The sequence below is a fragment of the Amblyomma mixtum genome, chromosome 7, assembly GCF_055824585.1.
Source record: "Amblyomma mixtum isolate Tamu chromosome 7, ASM5582458v1, whole genome shotgun sequence".
In the NCBI taxonomy this organism is placed as follows: domain Eukaryota; kingdom Metazoa; phylum Arthropoda; class Arachnida; order Ixodida; family Ixodidae; genus Amblyomma; species Amblyomma mixtum.
In genome coordinates, this window is record NC_143018.1 from 160,056 (window position 1) to 181,448 (window position 21,393).

Sequence of the window (21,393 nt, forward strand, 5' to 3'; positions counted from 1 at the left end):
AACTGCATAACAAGGTTGATTAAAATCCATCTGCGTTCAAAAAAAAACTTTTATTTTTGTCCTGAACCCATTTGAACCAGTCTGAACCAATTTGTTGATTTATTTATCATACTCCTCTGGGAGTATGATAAATAAAGAATATGAATATGAATTGAATATGAAACACAAGAATATGATTAGAAAAATACAGCAGAGAGACAAATTTAAATAACACCCTGGGTATACAGTGCTAGCTATAGCTGCGCGGAACATTCCTGTCGCGCGAAGTAAGCGGCAAGAATGACTGAGAAATGTATTTGTTGTTACAAGAATCGAAACTGACTTAATGAGGATGGTCAGTACGTTGGATGCATAAAACGGCTGTGATATGTATAAGGCGACCGTGCAGTACAGGATGATGGTACAACTTGTGAAACAATGTGATACGAGACACTTTTCGACGAAGTGACTACAATAGAAGTGAAAGACTAGACTTCGTAGTAGTTATGCTTGCAATGTGGTGGTAATTAGTGAGGATGAAACGCGCAGAGTTGTTTTGAACCATCTCAAGAGTGATAATATGACTGTCATAAGGAGGATCCCAGACTGGTGTTGCATACTCCAGTTTGGAGGGAATTAGTGTTTTATATAACAAGAGTTTCAAAGAAGGAACGTTGAAAAAATCACGACGTAAGTAACCCTAGCATGCAATTAGCGTTGTTGATTTATGCGTTATTTGTGGTTGTTCCTTGAAATAGCTGTACACAGAGTTCACGGCACCTTTTGAACTGAAAAACTACAAGCTTTGTGGCATAAAAGCTGTCTCCTATTGTGCAGTGGGGCACGGGGCACTTCCTTTCCTTTGAAAAGCCATGCAAACACCGCTCTGTAAAGACTTGTGTGAAAAAAGCTCCAGAGTACGCTTTGTGACAACTGCAAACAGCGCTGTCATAGGCCCCTGCTACTGCTTTGCCATGTGTTGGGCAAGTGGCAGAAATGTGACACGCCCGCTCCATATCCAAGGTGCACCAATCCAACACCTCTCCTCTTTTCTACTGTAGTCGGAATTCACCTCCAGCTGAGTGATTTTGCAGGACAAAACCGAACATGTCTGTGAAAAATTCTTTGCTGTCGCACCACAGCTAACGCTGAAACTTTCACATTACATGCTCGTAACCATCCGGTGATTTTTTTCCTCGCCTGATGGCAGGGCTAGTTCCATGGGGCTGTTTAGTTTTTTTTTTTTTTTTAATTTCTGAAGTAGACTGGAAAAGGTATTATTTGTGCATGAGTTATATGCAAAGAATTCAGCTGTATGCGTAGTAAGATTTCTTTTAAGTTGCTGGTACTGCATTTGCCTGTCCCCTTGTCCTGCCAGGTCCCTTTTGTTCTCATTTTCTCATTTGCTGCACAATTTCAAGGCTGTCTTAGGTGAGCCTTATGGCTATTAGGATGTGTGTGGATGCGTGATCGACACTACTACACAAGAAGTCGCGGGTTTTTCCTTACTCGCTCCTGTGTAAATGTGGTGAATATCTGGTGTCCCTGTCTGAAACTGGTGATGTATGGCACTGGAACATGGGAGACCTGCTAGAGTTTCCCCAGCCTAGAGTCATACCTAGTGATGACTGAAGTGCGTTTTCTTCACAGCAGAGACATATTTTCCCGTGCAAAAGTTAGCTGGCTAGAGAAAGTTTCTTGTTCATTCTTTGAACAACAAAGGCTCAATTTTTGGCACCAGTTTTTGGCCAACTTTTGGCCAACTTTTGGCCAACTTTCAGTCATGTCACTGGGACAGGCTCCTCTTGGCACTTTTCCCAGCCAAGTGGATGCAGTGGCAATATGTTGTTCTTTTGATTATTAAGTGTTCATTTTGTAATTTCATGTGAACGCCAAGAGTGTATTTTTATTGTCTTTTGTTTGTACCCCCTCCTGCCTTGGCTGCCGAAGGGCAGCCAAGGCAGTATTGGATAAGTAAATAAAAAAAATGCACTCATGCCAGGCACCCTTGTGCTTAACTCTTTCCTTAATGCGAAAAAATGCCACATCTTGACTGTCCTGAAATAAAAACTGTTTCTTCAAGAAGTGCTAAATGTTTTGTGCATTGTAGTGCGTAAAATGAGCTTATCGGTTTAAACTTTCGAGCAAAAAAATGCCCGAGTTTGTCGGAAAATTTTTGAAAACTTGTTGGTTAAATATGCTGGTAACACAAAAAAAAACATACAAGCAATACAAAGATAAACCAGTGCACTCAGCCAGAAGTTAATTACAAAAAAATTAAATATACAATACGTTGCACATCTTGGCTACCATTCTTGCAATTTTCAGCTGCGTACGTAGTACACTGCGCTTTCTGTGTCCTTTCAAGTTAGGGAATAACTGCTGTGCCACTAGAGAAAGCATTCGCGAGAGGACCTGAAGAAGAGGTAGATATGGGATGTGCTGCACATTACACTTGTTCCAAGTTCTGTTCTTTTTTTATAGCGGAGCTTGGAGTTCCTCCTTTTCGTCATTTTTTTTTTCTGTGGGTAACAAATGGGTTCAGTGGGTTGAAAAGGGCCGTGGCCTTCCTTGATATCATCATAATAAAAATTCTGCTGGTGTATTTGGTAAAATATCTTGGCAATAGGTTGCAGAGACCCTAAAGCGCCAAATAAAACCAATCTCATTGTTTACAAATGAAGTGCACTATGATTACACTACATAAGAAGCGCACTACATAAGCGCACTGGTCCCCGGACCAGGACGAATTTTTCTTTAACTACGAAGTTTCTGAGAAAGCTGCATAGCTTTCCTTTGTAGCCGTATGGCTACGCTCGGGTGGACGTCAATGAGTAATTACTCCCTTATTACTACATAAGATACAGCGTGAACGGTAAAACGATGCACTTGTGAGCACGTACTGATGTCCTGGGCCTCCGGGACTAAGTCTCTCAGTCGAAACTGAAATCTGACCATTCCAAACGGTTGTCTAACTCGCTAAAAAAAAATAAAAAAAAGGACGGCATAAGAACTGACAAAAGTGCTTAGCGCAGCCTTTCGTCTTTGAGGTGAAATGGACGGCATGCTCAGCAACTGGCAGACTAAGTCTAGTCAAAGTTGCATTTTTCACGTTGCTTCCCCATGGTAGAAAAGGAAAAAAGCAAAACTGAAACCAAATAGATGGTGTTATGGAAGTAAACTAGATGGCGCAGCTTGTCCAGGAGTGCAGTATGGAATTTTTGGCGGCAGGTTCAAAACGTCGGTCATTTGTGACTGATGGCCCCTGGCCTAGTAGCGAAAGAGTTAACGGTGCAGCATATTGCGTGCTGCAAATGGCAACTGTTAAGACAAATAAAGAAGTTTTTGTTATACCGTATAAACGCGTGTTAGGGCCGCACCCGTGTATGGGCCGCACCCCATTTTCCCGAAGGAAATGTTTAAAAAAAATAAATCCGTGTAAGGGCCGCACCTGAATTTTCCATGACCCAGGCGGGAATAGCCTTCTAGATGCACACGCCGTGGCCTCCGCGATCAGCTCCGGCTGCGAACAACGATGTGCTCGATCGCGGAGGCCAAGCACGCGCACAAGAGCTTCCAAAAACCGTCCATGGATGGCGCCCGAGGCGGCAGCCATCATCATCGTCGTCAATTTTTTTTTTCCCCGCGACCAGTCTTTTACGGCGTGTTAGCGCGTTCACCGTAGTTGTGGCTTTCGCGTGCTGCCACCGAGCAATGCAGTTTTAGCCCGATGGGCAAGCACCTTATCAGCTACAGGGCTGGGAGTTAGCTCTCAAACACGGCAAGCGTGTGGCGGACAGGGAATTCGACGTGGTCGGGAAGTGCGTCCGATGATCATGCAATCAAAAGGGTGCTCTTTCCGAGGCGAGCCGTGCAGTTCCTCGAACTGGAAAAAAGAGCTGCTCTGCTATGTGATGGAAATGCGGAACAACGGCTACGCGTTGACGGCGGACATGCTGCGCGGCTTCATTGGGATGAGCGTGCACCAGAGCACAGCACCAGCTCAGAGTCTAAATACTCCGTGAGGGACGATTGAACGTAGAATAAATGCCGCTCATTCCCTGATTGGTGTGTTTTTGCTTTGAAAAAATTTTTTTTCGTAAATCGCGTGTATGGGCCGCACCACGAAAATTTGCCCCCGAATCTGAAAAAAAAAGTGTGGCCCTTGCACGCATTTATGCGGTAAAATTGTATGCCGCAACAGCTTTGAGAAGTGAAACTGTGCCGGCAGCATCTAGAGGCCTTCAGCAAACGAATGGGAAATTGTTGTTTATTGTGTGACGATTGTGCGCCCAGAGCCCTGTTTGCTGTTCTTCAACGCTGCCTGGTTTGGTGTGGAGAGGACTGATGGATTGGCTCTCACTTTTTGGTGGCGCAGCTACAGAGGCAGCCTCGTCCAGAGGGCACTTCGTCTTGCCTGCAGGGCTGAAGATCCAGATGTGGCCGTGCTGAGCAGGCTGTGTGGCTTCAGTATGCCGGACAATGGCTTTATCAGAAAGCAGAAGATTGCCGACATGAGGAAAGAGGTGCGTTTTTTTTGCTTGCTTGCTTTCCATGGGCACCATAACGACAAAGTCACTTACCTGTGAATGTGCAAAAATACAATGGCGAAACGGGGGAGTTGGTGATACATGCTTGAGGAAAATAGCGCAAAAAACGGTGGACGGAAAGAAAGGTTGTGAATTAGCACTCGTCCTGTTGTTTGCTTTCTTTCTGTTCTTGTTTCTTGCGCTTGTTTCTTGCGCCCGTGTCGGCTTGCCGCTCTGTCATCGGCGGAGTAATACGTAGTAGTCCGTAGTAGCAAATAGTCCGCGCCTATTTTTATTTCTGCGGGCTTATTTTGCGGCTATATTATCTGCGAATGAAACTATTTATTCACAGAAAACTAAAAAACAAAATAAAGCGAAAGCAAAGCCTCCACGGGACTGGGTGAAAGGCGCTCCACGCGTTGGTCGACTCCGCCCACCGTACGAGGCAGAATTAAAAAAAAAAAGGCGGGAGCCGGACGTTAATTCGTTTTAATTGGGGAAATCGGCCACACAGGGCAATAAGTCACTGTTTCTAAGAATGCTAGGAACGTGTGGATCGAGTTCCCGCGGCAAAAAGACATGTTCAGAATCCTCTTCAGTGCACCTTTAAGTACACAAATAGACTGGTGCTGATTTGAGCCTTCCACACTCGGTTCATCGTGCCGGTAATTTCCTCGTGCATCCTTCCCTTCACAGTCTCAACAAGCTTTGCGTTTGCTGCTCATGATCCCTCATCATGCAGTACAAATATCATCACAGCTGGCACATTTTTTGGTATGGTGAAGTTCCCTGGCTGAAATGCTTTGTCTGTAGTGGACAGATATTGCAAGCGCTCCACTGTAGATTATACGTATGTGGAAGCCGACAGCAGTAACGCAGTAGGGAGGCCATGGCATATTAGCGGCACGGTTGAAATACATGGTTGGATGAGGCAAGACTACAACACCGGCAGTCGCATGTGGACTAGTGGGCTCGCCTCTGCAGGCATTGAGAGTGTTTAGGGGCACAGCTTCCAGGAATCTCTGATGGAGGAGAAATGCTAGAGGCCTTTGTACTGTGTGACGTCAGTTGCCCTTTAAAGGGACGCTGAGGAGAAATTGAAGTTGGCTTGTATCGATAAATTACCTCCTCCTGATTACAAAAACGCCACTTATACTGACAACAAAGCTCTTGCAATGTAGAAGAGAGCAAGAACCAAAATACAGGTATCGCCGCCACAGGCCAAACTTGCAAGTACAAGCGTGGTGACGTCATAGGACAAGACAGTGTTGCTAGAACCAATGGGTCTAGCAACACTGGGACACGAGAAGCCCCGAATCACTGAGGCTGACAAACGAAGGCTACGCGGTTGAATACTGAAGTAAGCTTTGTTTTGAAACCAATAGTGCGCTTTTATCACACAAGGAAGACTGACAAAAGACAACCTGAATGTTGTAAGCGAAGAAAATCAATACACAGTGGCGCCACAGGCGGCCAGATGAGTTTCGGTATATCATGGCGCTTCGCGTCTGTGCGCTCTGCATGCCCGCGTGGTTTCGTTTTTGATGCGCCTCGATTTACAAGCGCGGAACAGCAGAGGAAATCCAAGTGCCGCTCCAAATGCTAGTTAACTTTTGAAGGAGCCTGTTAAGGTTGGTCAGATGATCGCCACTGTCGATGAAAACTATTTTTTTTATTTACATGATATACTCAGACCTTTTTGGTCCAAGCAGGAAGGGCAAGCAACATGAAAAATGGAACGGCAATGCCAATGCCACACATCAACGAAGGCTTCCATGGTGTGTGCTGGTCTTCACATATGGGAAGTCTTGGCTGATCAAGAGAGGCCACACCCATAATATGCAAATGACATGCTTATAAGTGTAAATAATATAGCAGGGGCCCATTGGTTTCGGTTTCCTCTACAGTCGGAGGACGGGCGCCACGAACAGATCCGCTTCCCCAGGGATCATTAAGCTCGCGTACTATGCTGTGAAGCCTTCGGATAAGAAACACAGAAAAGGCATTTTATTTTGCGGAGCTAAAAAAAAAAAAAGCTTTTCGAGCGACTGCTGCCGTCCATGGTGTGCGTGCACCTCAATGCACCTAAGTGCAGCAAACAGCACACAGCACGGGGTGAGAAGTTTGCAAGGATATGTTGGCTGCAGCTGACAAGGGAGGGTTACCTAATTGGAGAGACATGGGAGAGGCTTTTGCCTTGCAGTGGACAGGCTGATGGTGATGATGATGACATTCACAAAAAGCAAACCGCACAGGAATATATTCGACGAGTTTTTCGCAGTAAATGAAAAATGCGAAAATTACCTGGATTTTCACACAGATGGTTCTTAAACACCACTACGTTGGGAGTGTGGCAGTACAAGGGAAATGGGAAAAAGTAGCTGGGCTGCCTCAGTGTGCATCAATTTTTTCTGCAGATTGTTGCGCCATGGTTGTGGCTGTAGCTTCTAGGAAAAATAATAAAGGAAAACATTTCAAATAACATTATCTTCACTGACTTAATGAGTGTAATCACTGCACTGCACACCAGAAACTCAATTCAATCCATCATATGAGACATAATATATAATGTAATAAAAGCAGAAGCACAAGGACAAATAATTAATTTTTGCTGGGTTCCTAGCCACGTGGGAATCAGCGGCAATGATAAAGCTGATGCATTGTTGCAGCAGCCCGAAATGCAAAAATACAACAAGAAAGTATTCCACATAATGATGTCCTGAAATCTGAACCGGAAAACAAAGCAAAATGGCAGACTTCATGGGATAATGAAATAAACAGTAAACTATACACCTAGTGAAGCCGATTATCGAAGAATGGAAGTGATTTAATGTAGTCATCAAGAGCTTCTCATTGACGTAACTTTTGTTGCCTTCGTATCGGACACACTCTTTTATATGTGCAGAAAAAGCCTTGTGCTGATGGGCACTTCTGTTAGAATTGAGCTCACATCAGTGTTAAGAGTCTGCCAGTTGTGATGAAATATACTTTTCTGTGGTGGACAACGTGCGGGAAACAAAGATATCGATTTTCCCACTAAGCCATTCCGGAAATTTTTGTTTTATTTGCTATGTCCCGGAGGTTAAGGGTGTCTTGCTCTTGACCATGCGTAAGTGCAACAGAATTGGTGGCACATTACAGGTCCTGAAACTGTCGACGAATCGGTCAGCGCAGATGGTGCGGGTGTCGAAGGTTTTTGGGTCATGGGAGTCATTTTGTCGGCTTGTCGAGGAGAGGCAGGAGTTGGCCAAGACAATCCGCTTCTGGGAGCTCTACATCCAGGTGGCTTCTGGCGCATACGACACCTGCAGCACCAAGCCCCTGCTGCGCGTCGAAAACCACGTTGACCAGGAAGCGCCACCGACTGGCTTCGTCTACATCAAGGTAATCTGGTTCTCTCGGCTTTGTCGCAAGCTCACTGGTTGTGGTATTCCTCTGCTTTGCCTTCTGCTGTTCTGAGACTTTACCTGCTGCATGCAAGACACCAGTGTGGTGACGTGAGAGAGAGGAGATTGGAGACTTTCAGTTTAGTGTGACAGGAATGAAAAGGGTCCGTACCCAGAACTTGTTGAACACTTCTCACAGTGCTATTATGAATCAGTTCAAGAGTAGCGAGTCCATGTGGTGGAACATCCTGCTGCTTAACCATTTGTGTCTGTCAAGTTTTACGTGCTATGCAGTCATTGCGGTCAAGCTTAAGTTAAGAACAACGCAGCGAGCTATGGAAAGGAAAATGATAGGTGTAACATTAAGAGATCGGAAGAGGGCGGAGTGGGTGAGGGAACAAACGCGGGTTAATGACATCTTAGTTGAAATCAAGAGGAAGAAATGGGCTTGGGCAGGGCATGTAATGCGAAGGCAAGATAACCGCTGTCCTTAAGGGTGACGGAGTGGATTCCAAGTGAAAGCAAACGTAGCAGGGGACGGCAGAAAGTTAGGTGGGCGGATGAGATTAAGAAGTTTGCGGGGATACAGTGGCGGCAACTGGAAAATGACAGGGTTAATTGGAGAGACATGGGAGAGGCCTTTGCCCTGCAGTGGGTGTAGTCAGGCTGATGATGATGATGAACATCACAAAGATGCGCCACTAGTATTGTGCACAAGCAGCTAGTGTTATGCTGACTCTTTAGATGAACTCTTTAAACATTCTCATGGGTTCTCAGTCTTTTTTGCGTCAAGGAACCCCAAGAGTCTTCACTGTGTGCCAAGGGAGCCCCACCTCCATGCTTCATGTCAGTGCTCGCACAGGCAGTCTCAGTGTTTTTTATTTTTTATTTCAGATATCTCAAGGGCCCTTGGGGAGGGCTTTACATAAGGGTTGGAATAACAACCTGGCGTTAATAAATTATTGTCTTGATGGCTTTCTTGAAATGGTCCGGGTTTGTATGAAGGGTGGCACTTGTGGGAAGACTGTTTCAGTCACGAGCTGTTTAGAAGAAGGAATGCAGGTGGGTCCGGTGCAAGCAGGAGGGAAGATACTGCAGGGCAGATACTGGCTTCTTGGCGTAAACATGCTCACCAGTGGCAAAACTTTGCTGCGGTGCCGACGGCAACACCCATGGGGACCACGATGCAGCCCACACCTTCAGTCGCCATACACATGTACACGTGGCGCTACCTGCCAACGACAAATAGATGTGCAAATGAAGGCAGACAAAGATGTAGTGAACTTGATTGCAAAATGATGTCAGGTGTAATGCTCCAGCTGCCAACGCTTGGCCCTGACATGTGAGGAAATTAGTTTTAACAAGCCACGCCTGGTCCGCACGTACCTGCAAGAAGTGTTTTGAATAGGATGACTAGCCAGTGTGGGTGCTCGCAGAATCCACAAAAGCAGCCTGCGACACCCAGTTTGGGAACCCCTGCCTTAGTTGAATGCCATGATCTCTCTGCTGTTTTTGATGGAGGAGGATGGCATTTATTGCAAATGGCAAAACAGGTAGAGAAGACACCGTGCGCTATCTGCATCCGGCTGGTATTTTTTTTTTTTGTAAAGTGATGCCAGCATCGTCTTTATGCATGTAATTAATAATCAGTAGCTTGTTTTGTGTATTAGGAGGCTCGTATTTCATGAGAAATGCAGTTCACTGCTTGAAGATTTTGTGATTTTTGCCATTTCTGGTCTAGCGCTATAGAGTGTACCGTAAAAACCCGCGTATAATACGAACCCGAATATAATACGAGGTGAAGTTTTAGAGACGCGAAATGGGAAAAAAAGTTTTACCCGCGTATAATACGAGTGACGCAAGCTCATAGAAAACTAAATATTTATTCAAATCGCATTCCGCACTCCACTTCAATCACTTTCTTCTTCAGTAGCGCTTTCTTCGGACATTTCTTTGTCCGACAAATCATCCCAAATGTACTCATCTTCCGTGCTATCGAGGGCGTTCGAGATGCCAAGCTTCTTAAGCCCGCTTCGGCCGCCCGGTTGGCGTCACTGCAGGCTCACCTGAGCGCATCCACTCTGCGTAGCATCGCTTGATTGTGTCCTTGAACGGTTTGTTTACACAATCATCAAGCGGCCGCGAAAGCTTCGTCGTGTTCCGCTGCACGCGAAAGGGGCTTCTTTATGTTGTGGCCATCCACGAATGCTTCCTTCGACAACAGCAAACTGCCTCCCGGCCGCACCGTTGCCGATGTTCTCCGCAACTAAAATCACTTTTCGCTTGAAAGCAGCCAGGTACTGTTTTCGAGACCCTGACATCGTGCTCCCCAAAACAATATCCACTTCACGAAGCGTGCCTTACATGCGAGCACGTGCGTTGTCAACAGGCACACGGCACACCGCGACCCCGCGGCGCACCCAACGGATCAACAAAGAAACGACGTCGTGACGTCGTTTGTCGAGAGTAACGAAGCCAAGCCGTAGCCACGCGCCAATAGCAAAGCCAAGCCGTAGCCACGCCGCAAAAACGAAACCAAAACTTCGAGCAACTTCGAAAATTTTTGTTCGGATCTGCAAATAGTACGAGGCAGAAATTTAGGACGCTAATTATGGGAAAAAAACCTCGTATTATACGCGGGTTTTTACGGTATGTGCTGCCCTGCAACATTGTATTCCAGCAGGCTGTGTAGTGCTGTGAAGCTTGCGTCTAAAACATCCAGCTGAGGGTTTCTTCTGGGGGACAGCCGTGTCTGAGCAATGGGGCTAGAACCCTTGAGCACACTGCTGTACGCTGCGCTGCTTTTGCCCAGCAGCCGTGCCACAAAAATGACCAGAGGGCGTTAAGCCATTCCTATTGTTCCGTGGCCTCCGTGTTCAACTGCCGTGTGGTTGGGTAGCCGGGAGTAGTGAACTACCTTTACAGAAGTCTGACAACAGTGTCTGCTTGTGCAATTCTCGATGCAGGACTTTCTGCCGGGACCAGGCGTGGAGTTCCCCGATGACCCCAAAATGGGCTGCAGCTGTGAGGACTGCTACCAGGGCCGCAAGGGCTGTTGCCCGGCATTCAACGAGGTCAAGTTTGCCTATACGGCCAACGGCACGCTCTGTGTCCCCTTTGGCAGCCCCATCTTTGAGTGCAACCGCTACTGCAAGTGCGACATCAGCTGCCCCAACCGTGTTGTCCAGCGAGGCTGCAAGGTCTGCCATTTCTCTTGGCCTTGCTTGTTATGCTCACACACTGTAAAATACTTCCTCTTTGCAGCTTTGTTCCGTTTTTGTATGAGGTCGCTGTTTTTGATGGTCTCTAAATAAGTCACTCCCTCTAGAGCTTCTTCACCTATAGATCTTCCTTCATACTGTCTTGCCGCCTCTTCCTGGGCACTACAAGGGAAGGCTATACAGCTTTCTCAGAAACTTTGCAGTTAAAGAAAAATTCGTCCTGGTCCGGGGTTTGAACCCGGGACCACCGCTTCACCGGAGCAGTCACTCTACCGACTGAGCTAACTGGGACAGCAAGCTTGTGTTAGGGTGAGGGCGAATTGATCAATAAGTTGAAGTGGGAACAGTGTTAATCGAATGTTTTAGGGGAATCCTCCAAGGTGGAGTAGATTTGTAATAAGGGAGTAATTACTCATTGACATTCACCCAAGCACAGCCATACGGCTACAAAGGAAAGCTATATAGCTTTCTCAGAAACTTCGCAATTGGAGAAAAATTCGTCCTGGTCCGAGCTTTGAACCCAGGACCAGAGCATTACCGGAGCAGTCGCTCTACCAACTCAGTTAATTATGACGGCAAAGTTTCTGAGAGCTGTACAGCTTTCTTTTGTAGTCGTATGGCTGTGCTTGGGTGGATGTCAGTGAGTAATAACTCCCTTATTATACTCCGAGTCTTTTACTGCAGAATTAAATATTTCATTGGTCCAGAAGATATTTCATAAATGCATGAATTGAGTATTGCTGGTAGTCAGTTACCGCAAATGCCGCCGTGGTGGCATGGGGGTTATGGTACTTGGCTGCTGACTAGAAAGACACGAGTTTGGTCCAGGGCCACAGTGGCTCTATTTCGATGGAGGTAAAAGGCCTGTGTACTGTGCAATGCTAGTGCACGTTAAAGAACCACAGCTGGTCCAAATTTATCCGGAGACCTCCACTACGGCATCCGTCATAGCTTGAGCCTCTTTGGGACATAAAGCCTCATAAGACTATGGAACCAGTCAGGTATCGCAAATGTTTTGGCTATATCGCTGGCCAACAAATGTATAATATCAATAGTGTTACTATCAATAATGTTACTATTGATAGTCTTACTATAGACAGTCACATTATCGACAGTCGCACTATCAATAATTTTGCTATCAATAGCAATACTATCGATTCTGCTGTCGATAGTACAGTGCAATCTACTTATAACGATATTGAAAAAACGGGAAAATTCGATCGTTATAACCGATTATCGTTATATCTGGACCGCCAAAAAAAAAGCAAAAAAAGCAAACGAGAGCACGCATGCATTTTCCCGTGCATGCAGACTTACCTACTTGCCAGCGATGATTCAGTCGGATAGAACAAAGCTAGTCACTAAAGAACACTGAGCACTTTATTGCTGTACATATAAAGAGAATAAATAGGTTAATCACGCTTAAAAAAGTGAAATCCGCGCTTGCTTGAGCGGCAGCTGAAGCTTAATTATTTCCGTATGCATCGTCTCTAGTTGCTGCGCGTACATGTGCGGCAGTCCTGTACCATGCATAAAGCCTATCAGCGACTGGATGGACTGTAAGGCACTTCGTGAAGACATTGGAGCTGGCATGATGGTGTCACTGCCATCGTTGTCAATGCTGCCGTCATCGTCATCACTTTTTTCATCATCGCTCGATGCCGCTTTTTGTCGCAATAGCTGCTCCTCGGCAATGGCCTCATCGGTGAATTCCTCACACGAAGCAGCAGCGTTGTCAGCGTTCAAAAAGTCGTCTAAGAGCGCTCCGCCGGCGTTGTCGGAAGCGGCAACATGATTCCAGAGTGCACCCACATCGGCAGTTTTGGGGAGCAAGTCATCTGTCCCTTCCGAGACCGCACAGTCGGGACGCACGAAGCCTGCTTTTCTAAAGCAGTTCTTGATTGTGGACTGCTTCACCTCGTACCACGCACCATACACAAACCGCACCGCTTCGATCAAGCTCACCTTCAGGTGAGGAGGCCCGGAAGCATGCTCTGGCGATATCGAGCGGTCTATTTTTAAGATCAGCCATTCGAGCATGCGACGTCTGTAGAGGGCCTTGAAATTGGCAATTACGCCTGCGTCCATGGGCTGCAGACCTGCCGTGGTGTTCGGAGGCAGGAAGACCAACTCAACAGACGTCAGCTTCACGCTGACGCTGTGTGCAGAGCAATTGTCGAGGAGTAGGACAACTTTCCTCTTCTTTCGTTCCATTGCGCCGTCAAACTCGAGCAGCCATTCCTGAAACAGGTCACGAGTCATCCACGCTTTCTTATTATTCCGATAGCGGACTGGAATATGTTGGTTCCTGAAGCAGTGGGGCCTCTTGGATTTCCCAATCACAAACGGCTTGAGACACTCGCTACCATCCATGCTAGCGCACAAAAACACTGTCACTCGGACCTTGCTGTGCTTTCCACCGATGCACGGGTTCCCTTTGAGCGCGTGCGTCCTTGAAGGCAGCATTTCGTAGAACAACGCTGTCTCGTCCCCATTGAAAATGTTCTTTTCCTCATAGCGCTCCAACAGCTCAGGCAGTTTTGTCGCCAGCCACTCGTCTTTCGCCGACACGTCCAGCGAGGCAGCCTCCCCGACCACGCTTTTATAAACAATGCCGTGGCGATCCTTGAACCTCTGGATCCATCCTCCGCCGGGCTCGAAGTTTTCACGTCCCAGAAGCAAAGCGAATGTCTTCGCCTTTGCAGACACAATCGGTCCTGTGATCGGAACATTCTGGTTGCGAGCGTTCAGGAACCACTGGTAGAGACTCTCTTCGATATCTCTGTACAAAGGGTCTCTAACCCTCTTTCGTTGGTCGTCGTGGCCGCTGGAGCCGGCCTTCTCGAGGACATCTACAGCCATGATTATGGTCGAAATAGTCGACTGCGAAAGCCCATACTTTATAGTGAGGCTTCCTACCTTGTAGCCCTGCCGGAAATCCTTGTGAATCTGGTGCTTCACCTCGAGAGAGATCGCCGTCCGCTTAGTCGGCGCCATCTTCCACGTACAATCGTGCGATCGTGGCGATAGCGATACGGCCGCACCCTTTGCACGGCACGGCGGTGGCCAACGGACTGGCGGCCAAGCAAACGCTCCCCTTCTCACCACCTTCTCTCTCCAGCGATTGCGATGATGATGGCGCTTACTTCCAAAGGCCGCATGCATCGCCTCCTTGCGGATTTCTCCACAACGGTCTATTTGCGGCACTTTTCCCGTCATTCTCTTCAAATAATTTTATTTTTTTTGCAAACATTCATACGAAATTTCCTAGTAAATACTTTCCAGGCGGTCAAAATTCTATCGTTGTATCCGATATATCGCTGATAATCGTATCGTTATATGTGGTTTATTTTTACATAGGGGCAATGGGAAAATTGATAAATCTAAATAATTTGATCGTTATAACCGATATATCGTTATATCTGGTATCGTTATAAGTGGACTACACTGTACTATCGATAGTTTGTTTTACATTATCGATAGTTTCAAAAAAACTGTCGATACTATCGATAGTCAATTTCCTGATAATTTTGCATCACTATCTGCTACTGGTTTTTCAAATCATGTGACCAAAATGGCAACTTTTGGTTGGCTGGCGGCATGGGCCGCTTGCAGCCCGGCGCCATTTTTAGTGGGTTGCGCTGTCCCGCTACCACGGCCAGGGGAGGTTTGTTGGGCGCCAAATGCGAAATATTTTGATTTGTGCAACTCTTAGGCTAAAAGCACTAAAAGGCAGCGAAAGGAAGAGATCCGAAGCACACTGGGTACGCTGCATTGTCACATCCTGGTGTTCTATTATCAGCGACTGGTGTTCTACTATCAGCGACGACGCTCTGCGATGGCCCGATAACGCCATAACCGGTGGTGCTTAGCGTGACAGTGTGGAGTGAACACACATCCTGAAAGAGTGAAAGGTAGAGATCCGAAACACATTGGGTACGCTGCATTGTCTCATCCTGTTATCTACGATCAGCGATGAAGCGCTGACGCTTTACAATGGCCTGATAACACCGTCACCAGCGGTGCTTAGCACAACAGCGAGGAGTGATTATGGTAAATTCTGCTGCGTACAGACAGCGTAATCATGACTGTGCTGGTGAAGAAGCGATACTTAAGCAGCTTTCTTTGACAGCCAGCAATTGTGCTATAGATCGAGCTTTCCGGTAAAGCTGGTGGCGTGGCGCCAGCTGCGGTCGCGAAACGGCGTCCCATAGAGAGCGGAATCGGAAATGTTGACGAAGTAAATCAGCTGCTGTTTAACTACTACTGAACCTGGTTAGAGAGCGAAAGCTATGGGTATAGGGCAACCATACATGGCTTGGCGTCTGCAACGTTGAGTTCGTACCGGACACTAGATAGGCAGCGCGCCCACCCTGCCATCCTGGCAAGTGGCAGTTAATGGTTGATCTTGAGAGTTTGCTCACCCAGTGAATGCTTATTGCTGCAGTGCCACGTGTCTGCCACAACGTTGTCAGTGCTTTGGGCGCGTTAAACCCGCATAAACCAAACTAATAAGCCTGGCTTGGTGGCAGTATGTAGCAGCACCAGTAGCAGAGGACATGTGCTGTGTCTGTGCGAAATGTCTTACTGCAGCGCCAATTTTGCTGTCAGGAGAAGCGCTTGACTATGTTTTGTGCCCACCTAGGCATCTGCCTGGCATAACATTGAGTTGAACACCAGACCCGTTTTCCTTTTGTAGATACCACTGACCATCTTCAGGACAACAAATGGACGTGGCTGGGGGGTCCGGACAGACCAGCGCATAAGCAAAGGCATATTCGTCATGGAGTACCTCGGCCAAGTAAGTCTCTATGGGATCATGCTCACATGCACTTTATGCGAGTTCAGTTTTTAATTTTTTTATTTTAATGTTTAACATTTGTAGGGCTCAGTGGTGCTGTTGCTAGACTGGTAACGGTGAATGCATTTTGGACATTGTCACGATAACAGCAGTTGCCCCTTTGTAATGGTGAGGGTATCTTGGACTAAAGTTCTTCCTCGCACTCTGTCTTGTCCATTCTGCAAATGGGCACTGCCTCTTGCGAGGCCGATTCCACACTTAAGTAGCAACTGCGTGTTCCCCTTGATGATACCTTCGGCTGCAATAGCAGTCTTGACACTTGTGTAGGCCCAGGTGTCCGAAGAGGGTAGGATGCTAACTTTGTCAAGCACACCAGGGCTGTGCGATGTTAAGGGGTAGTATTTGAGGTTATGGCATCAGTCGTTGTAAACGTGATAGACTTGAACTTAAGGTCAGTGATCACTGAATGTGCTCGGTCAGGAATCCCATGTCTAAGATCACTATCATGAGAACTATGTTGCAGGACTATAAAGCTTGTAGGATGATTATATCCGTTGATTATTACTTGTGTGGTGCATCATTGTAGCGGCGTAATGGAGCGACCTCCTGGGGTGTGGGTTTAGTGGCCATCTCTAATAATCGTCACTTTCTTGCGGTGCAGAGTAACAATGTGGTAACAGTGTACAGCTAAACATGGATATAATGAAGTTGAAAAAAAGAAGTCCAGGATTTGCGTCTCATAGCCTTAGTAGCTTTGGGACGTTAAACCCCATAAACCAAACCAGAAGTCTAGGATTTTTCGTTACATCCAGGTTTTCGTTACATGCCCTTTTTACAAGACCTAAAAGGGCAATGCAGAACAACGGAAAGGAGATTAAGAAATAAGTGTAGGTGAAATCACCTTGAAAATGTTTACAGGAAACCCCATTACTTGAAGTCATAAGCACGGAGAGACGTTCCACGATTGCGCTGATAGCGTGACTGCCATGGCTTGCGGTGGGGTTGGGTGGGAGCACCGTGGCCAAGCTAGAGGAGAGTGTGCATGATTGTGCCACAGCCGTAGACCAGCTGCTGCTCGTGCCATTGCGTTTTTGTTCTGCCCTGTCATGGTTTGCTGCTTTTGGGCATGAACTCTTGTAGTGCTACGTGGTACGACGTTCCAAAAGCCAACGCTGCGGTGATGCGCCTACAGTGCTGGGGCACGATGCGTTGTGTCAAATGGTGTTGCCCGTTGCGGTTATTGGCATTCCTGTGATGTCAGTTCGTGCTTTATCGTCGTGAAACTCTTCTGCCAAATTTCATAACTCAGAAAACAGACAGTCGGCATAGCAAGTTCATTATATCGAGGTCAACTCGTTCGTTACATGGAGGTCTCAATTGCACGCGCTTCAATGGGGGGTGGCGTTGGGGAATTAAACGTCGTTATATTGCCACACACCTGACCCGCACCATCTCCACGCTGAGCCATGAGGACGATGAAGTGGGCACAGTCGCATGAGGAGTACTCGGGCAGTGTTAGGTTTCTGGGATTAAACTGGGCCTCTCTGAGGTCCCCTTCTACGTCTGCAGCTGCCTTCCTCGTGACAATATCAAGGAATTCGCTGTACGTTACATTCAGGTTTAACTGCAGTCTGCTCCTGCATCCACCAAGACAAGTGACTGTACAGCCATTTGCAGTAAAATCTCATTGGTATGTTCCTTGTTCATGTGTAAGTAAATTCAAAATTTCGCCAATTCTGATACTAGTATGATATATTTAGTGGTTGTCCGAAAGCAACAAACATGCAAGCTGTTTGAACGTGGTGGCATGCATTATCAGCAGACCAGTGGCAGTCAGCCGACAGGGTGGCTTTTCTGCGATATTTCAGTGCATAAGGGGCAGAGCATTTGAAAACGATGATGCGCAAGAGCTGGGAGCACGACGCAAGGCAACCAAAGCGCAGCCACAGTTACCTGCAAGAGTGGCTTCTCCCCAGCGCATTCATGCGGTGGGGTGAAGCATTCAAAAACGACGATGATGACAGCGAAGAGGGTGCTGAACTGGACGAGTTAGAGTGGCTTCATTGGTAGAATTCAGCGCTATATACAAGGACATAAGGCACACGCACAAGCACTGAAGAGGAATTTTCAGTTCAGCATCCTCCTGGTTCCTTTCTTCTACTTAGTGCTTGTGTGTGTGCTTTTTCTTGCTTCCTCTTGTGTTAACGCTGAATTCTGGCTGTGAAGGTCTTGGTTACTTTCACTCTTGCTGTCGCCGGCCTGGATACATTGCTGAGTTTCTTTCGCGTTACCTAAGACGGCACAGCTACAACTGAAGTCTAGAAGCACTGTAACAGCTGTTTAGATCTTGCGCCAAGTGCCTTTCCAGGAAGTGAAAGCGTAAATAAATGTCTTTGTACTTCATTCGTAGCCACATTTTTCAGAATCTTAGTGGGTGGATCATATGTTTTCTTTCAATAATAAGTTTTTTCATGCATTTTTGAGAAAACGTACCATCAGCACTGTTCTACTTTAGTCACTTCATGGTTGGTGGCTCACGTCCTTGTACTGCACTCTTGCAACTGTGCAGTGTCTGGATGGTTTGCTGAGAGAACTGGAAGCATTCGGTTGCATTAGAGGGTTCAGGTGTCGATGGTAGATGGCACTTTGGTGAATTCAGCGACAGTTTTGAGCGGGTTACTTGTGAGACCGGCCGGAAGTTGCTCACTGATGTTGCATATTAGGAATTTCACATTCATTTCATGGGCCTGGTAGGATTTGGTGCAGTGAAAGAGACGCTTTATTCTTCCACATACACAAGGACAGACTCATTCAGGAGTTGGACCCTGAGCTGGAGGAGAACCTCATATCTTTCTTTCCGGCTGGCACCTGTGAATGCCTGCAGAAGCTCCGTCTTGAATTCATGCTGTGCTGTTAAGGAGGTGTCTTGGTTTATGGGGGGCCATCTGGTGCAAGGAAGACATACCAAAGTTGAGCTTTGTCTGGTCATCCCATCCCATCTGTTGTTGAGCGCCAGCACACAGTCAGATGGTGCTGTGTGCCATGGAAAGCACGTGGCCTATGGCGTTGCTGAAACACCAGCACTGATGTCTGGTTGGAAGACTCCATCTTCAGGGGCATGATGACTCAGTGCTCCAGCACTTCCACCAAGTGTGATGACAGGCACGCACAATGTCCTGGATGACAGAAGGGCAGGCTGGCTTAGCACACTGAGACAAACCCTTTATTGGGGAACTTCCCAGTACTCCCAGCACCAAAAAATGGCAGGCGATTTAGCGCAGTTAGGCCATATGCGAATTAGGTGCACGAGCTCTTTGGTTCTCTCTTCAGTTGCGGTTCGATGCTCGGTTATCAAGGTCAGGCAGGCTTCAGACACAGATGGCGAAATCGGACTTAAGGGGGGCACTGGTCTTGAAATGAAAATTTTATTAATTTATTCATAGTTATGAAACTTTCAGGGCACATGTATTTTTGTGCGCCGATTCTAGATGTGTCATTTAATTTCATGTAAAACAATTCCTTGAGCACTTATGCACTTTTTATGCAAGTATTTTGCAGAGAGTTTTGAAGAAAATTTGCTGCAGGAAACTCGCTGAAATGTATGCGAGGTTCACACCCCGCAACGTCCAACGCGGGGTGTGAACCTCGACGGCGGGGCACACCTCGAAAAGCAACTGGCGAAGACACGGGTGAAAAAAAAACCTAAGCAGTCACATCACCATCAGATGATGCACCAAACGGCATACTCTATCGCGTCAACTCATAAGCACAGCATAAGAGTCCTCACAACGTTTTTTTGTGCTGTGACTTGTGAGCACTAGTTTTGCATGTCGCTTGCTGTGAGCTTGTGTGCACGAGATGTGTATGCGTGCAAAGTACTGCGCCAAGATGGTGAAGGAGAAAGGGGTGATTTTACATGGAGTGGACGAAGGGAAGGCCAGCAAAGTGTAAATCTCGAAGAAGTATGGGATTCCGCCAAGCACATTGTCGACGTACTTCCGCAATAGAAAGGCCATTGAAGATGTTTACAAAACAGATTTTGCCAGCAGCAGAAAAAGGCTACGATTAGCAAAGTACCCTGAGGTTAAAGCCGCTGTCATCACATGGGTGAAAGAAATGAGAAGTGGAAATATACCACGGAGCGGCTCAATTATAATGGCGAAGGCGGCTGATTTCGCCCTGCGCCTGAATGTGCAAGATTTTGTCTTCTCTGAAGGATGGTTCCACCGCTTTAGGGACCAACATAACCTTGTCTTCCGGGTGTTGTCCGGTGAAGCGAGAGAAATGGACACAGAAATGTGTGCGACCTGGCGAAGCGGTGCCCTGCAGCAATACCTAGAGAGCTACTCGGCACAGGAGATATGTAATGCTGATGACAGCTTTGTTTTACAAGCTTCAGCCCAACAGAACAATTACATTTAAAGGAGACAGCTGTGCTAGCGACAAGCGCAACTAAGAACGGATTACCATTTTGGTCGCCGCGAATATGACCGGGACAGAGAAGGTCCCACTTTTTATTGTCGGGAAGGTACATAATAAGCCCTTGTGTTTTAAGAGCATTCGAACACAGCCTACAGAATATGCTGCTAACAGCAAGGTGCGGATGACGGGTGATCTTGAAGCAGCGCGATGCACAGGACGAGTGAAAGAAACAAGAGGCGACACGAGCACGCTCGCTCGTGCCGTCTCTTGTTTCTTTCACTCGTCCTGTGCATCGCGCTGCTTTAAGATGAATCCGTTCCAACTTGCCCAGTTTTCTGTTCTCGTTAACCATATTTCTTGTACAATGGGCTCTTTTCCTTCGCGCTCGTGTCGTCTCTTGTTTCTTTCACTCGTCCTGTGCATCGCGCTGCTTTAAGATGAATCCGTTCCAACTTGCCCAGTTTTCTGTTCTCGTTAACCACATTTCTTGTACAATGGGCTCTTTTCCTTTGCGCTCGTGTCGTCTCTTGTTTCTTTCACTCGTCCTGTGCATCGCGCTGCTTTAAGATGAATCCGTTCCAACTTGCCCAGTTTTCTGTTCTCGTTAACCACATTTCTTGTACAATGGGCTCTTTTCCTTTGCGCTCGTGTCGTCTCTTGTTTCTTTCACTCGTCCTGTGCATCGCGCTGCTTTAAGATGAATCCGTTCCAACTTGCCCAGTTTTCTGTTCTCGTTAACCACATTTCTTGTACAATGGGCTCTTTTCCTTTGCGCTCGTGTCGTCTCTTGTTTCTTTCACTCGTCCTGTGCATCGCGCTGCTTTAAGATGAATCCGTTCCAACTTGCCCAGTTTTCTGTTCTCGTTAACCGCATTTCTTGTTCAATGGGCTCTTTTCCTTCGCGCTCGTGTCGTCTCTTGTTTCTTTCACTCGTCCTGTGCATCGCGCTGCTTTAAGATGAATCCGTTCCAACTTGCCCAGTTTTCTGTTCTCGTTAACCACATTTCTTGTACAATGGGCTCTTTTCCTTTGCGCTCGTGTCGTCTCTTGTTTCT

General features: G+C 46.9%; 1 protein-coding gene across 2 annotated transcripts in view; it reads left to right on the forward strand.

The window, feature by feature from the left end:
- The window catches only part of LOC149334775 (histone-lysine N-methyltransferase SUV39H2-like), a 59,815-nt gene that overhangs the window by 15,727 nt on the left and 22,695 nt on the right, over positions 1–21,393 (forward strand). For both annotated transcript variants that reach the window (XM_089551397.1, XM_089551398.1), the window contains 4 exons: positions 4,358–4,505; positions 7,650–7,892; positions 10,861–11,094; positions 15,815–15,916. In XM_089551397.1, coding sequence (XP_089407523.1) covers positions 4,358–4,505; positions 7,650–7,892; positions 10,861–11,094; positions 15,815–15,916 — 727 coding nt within the window. The remainder of the gene's footprint in view (positions 1–4,357; positions 4,506–7,649; positions 7,893–10,860; positions 11,095–15,814; positions 15,917–21,393) is intronic.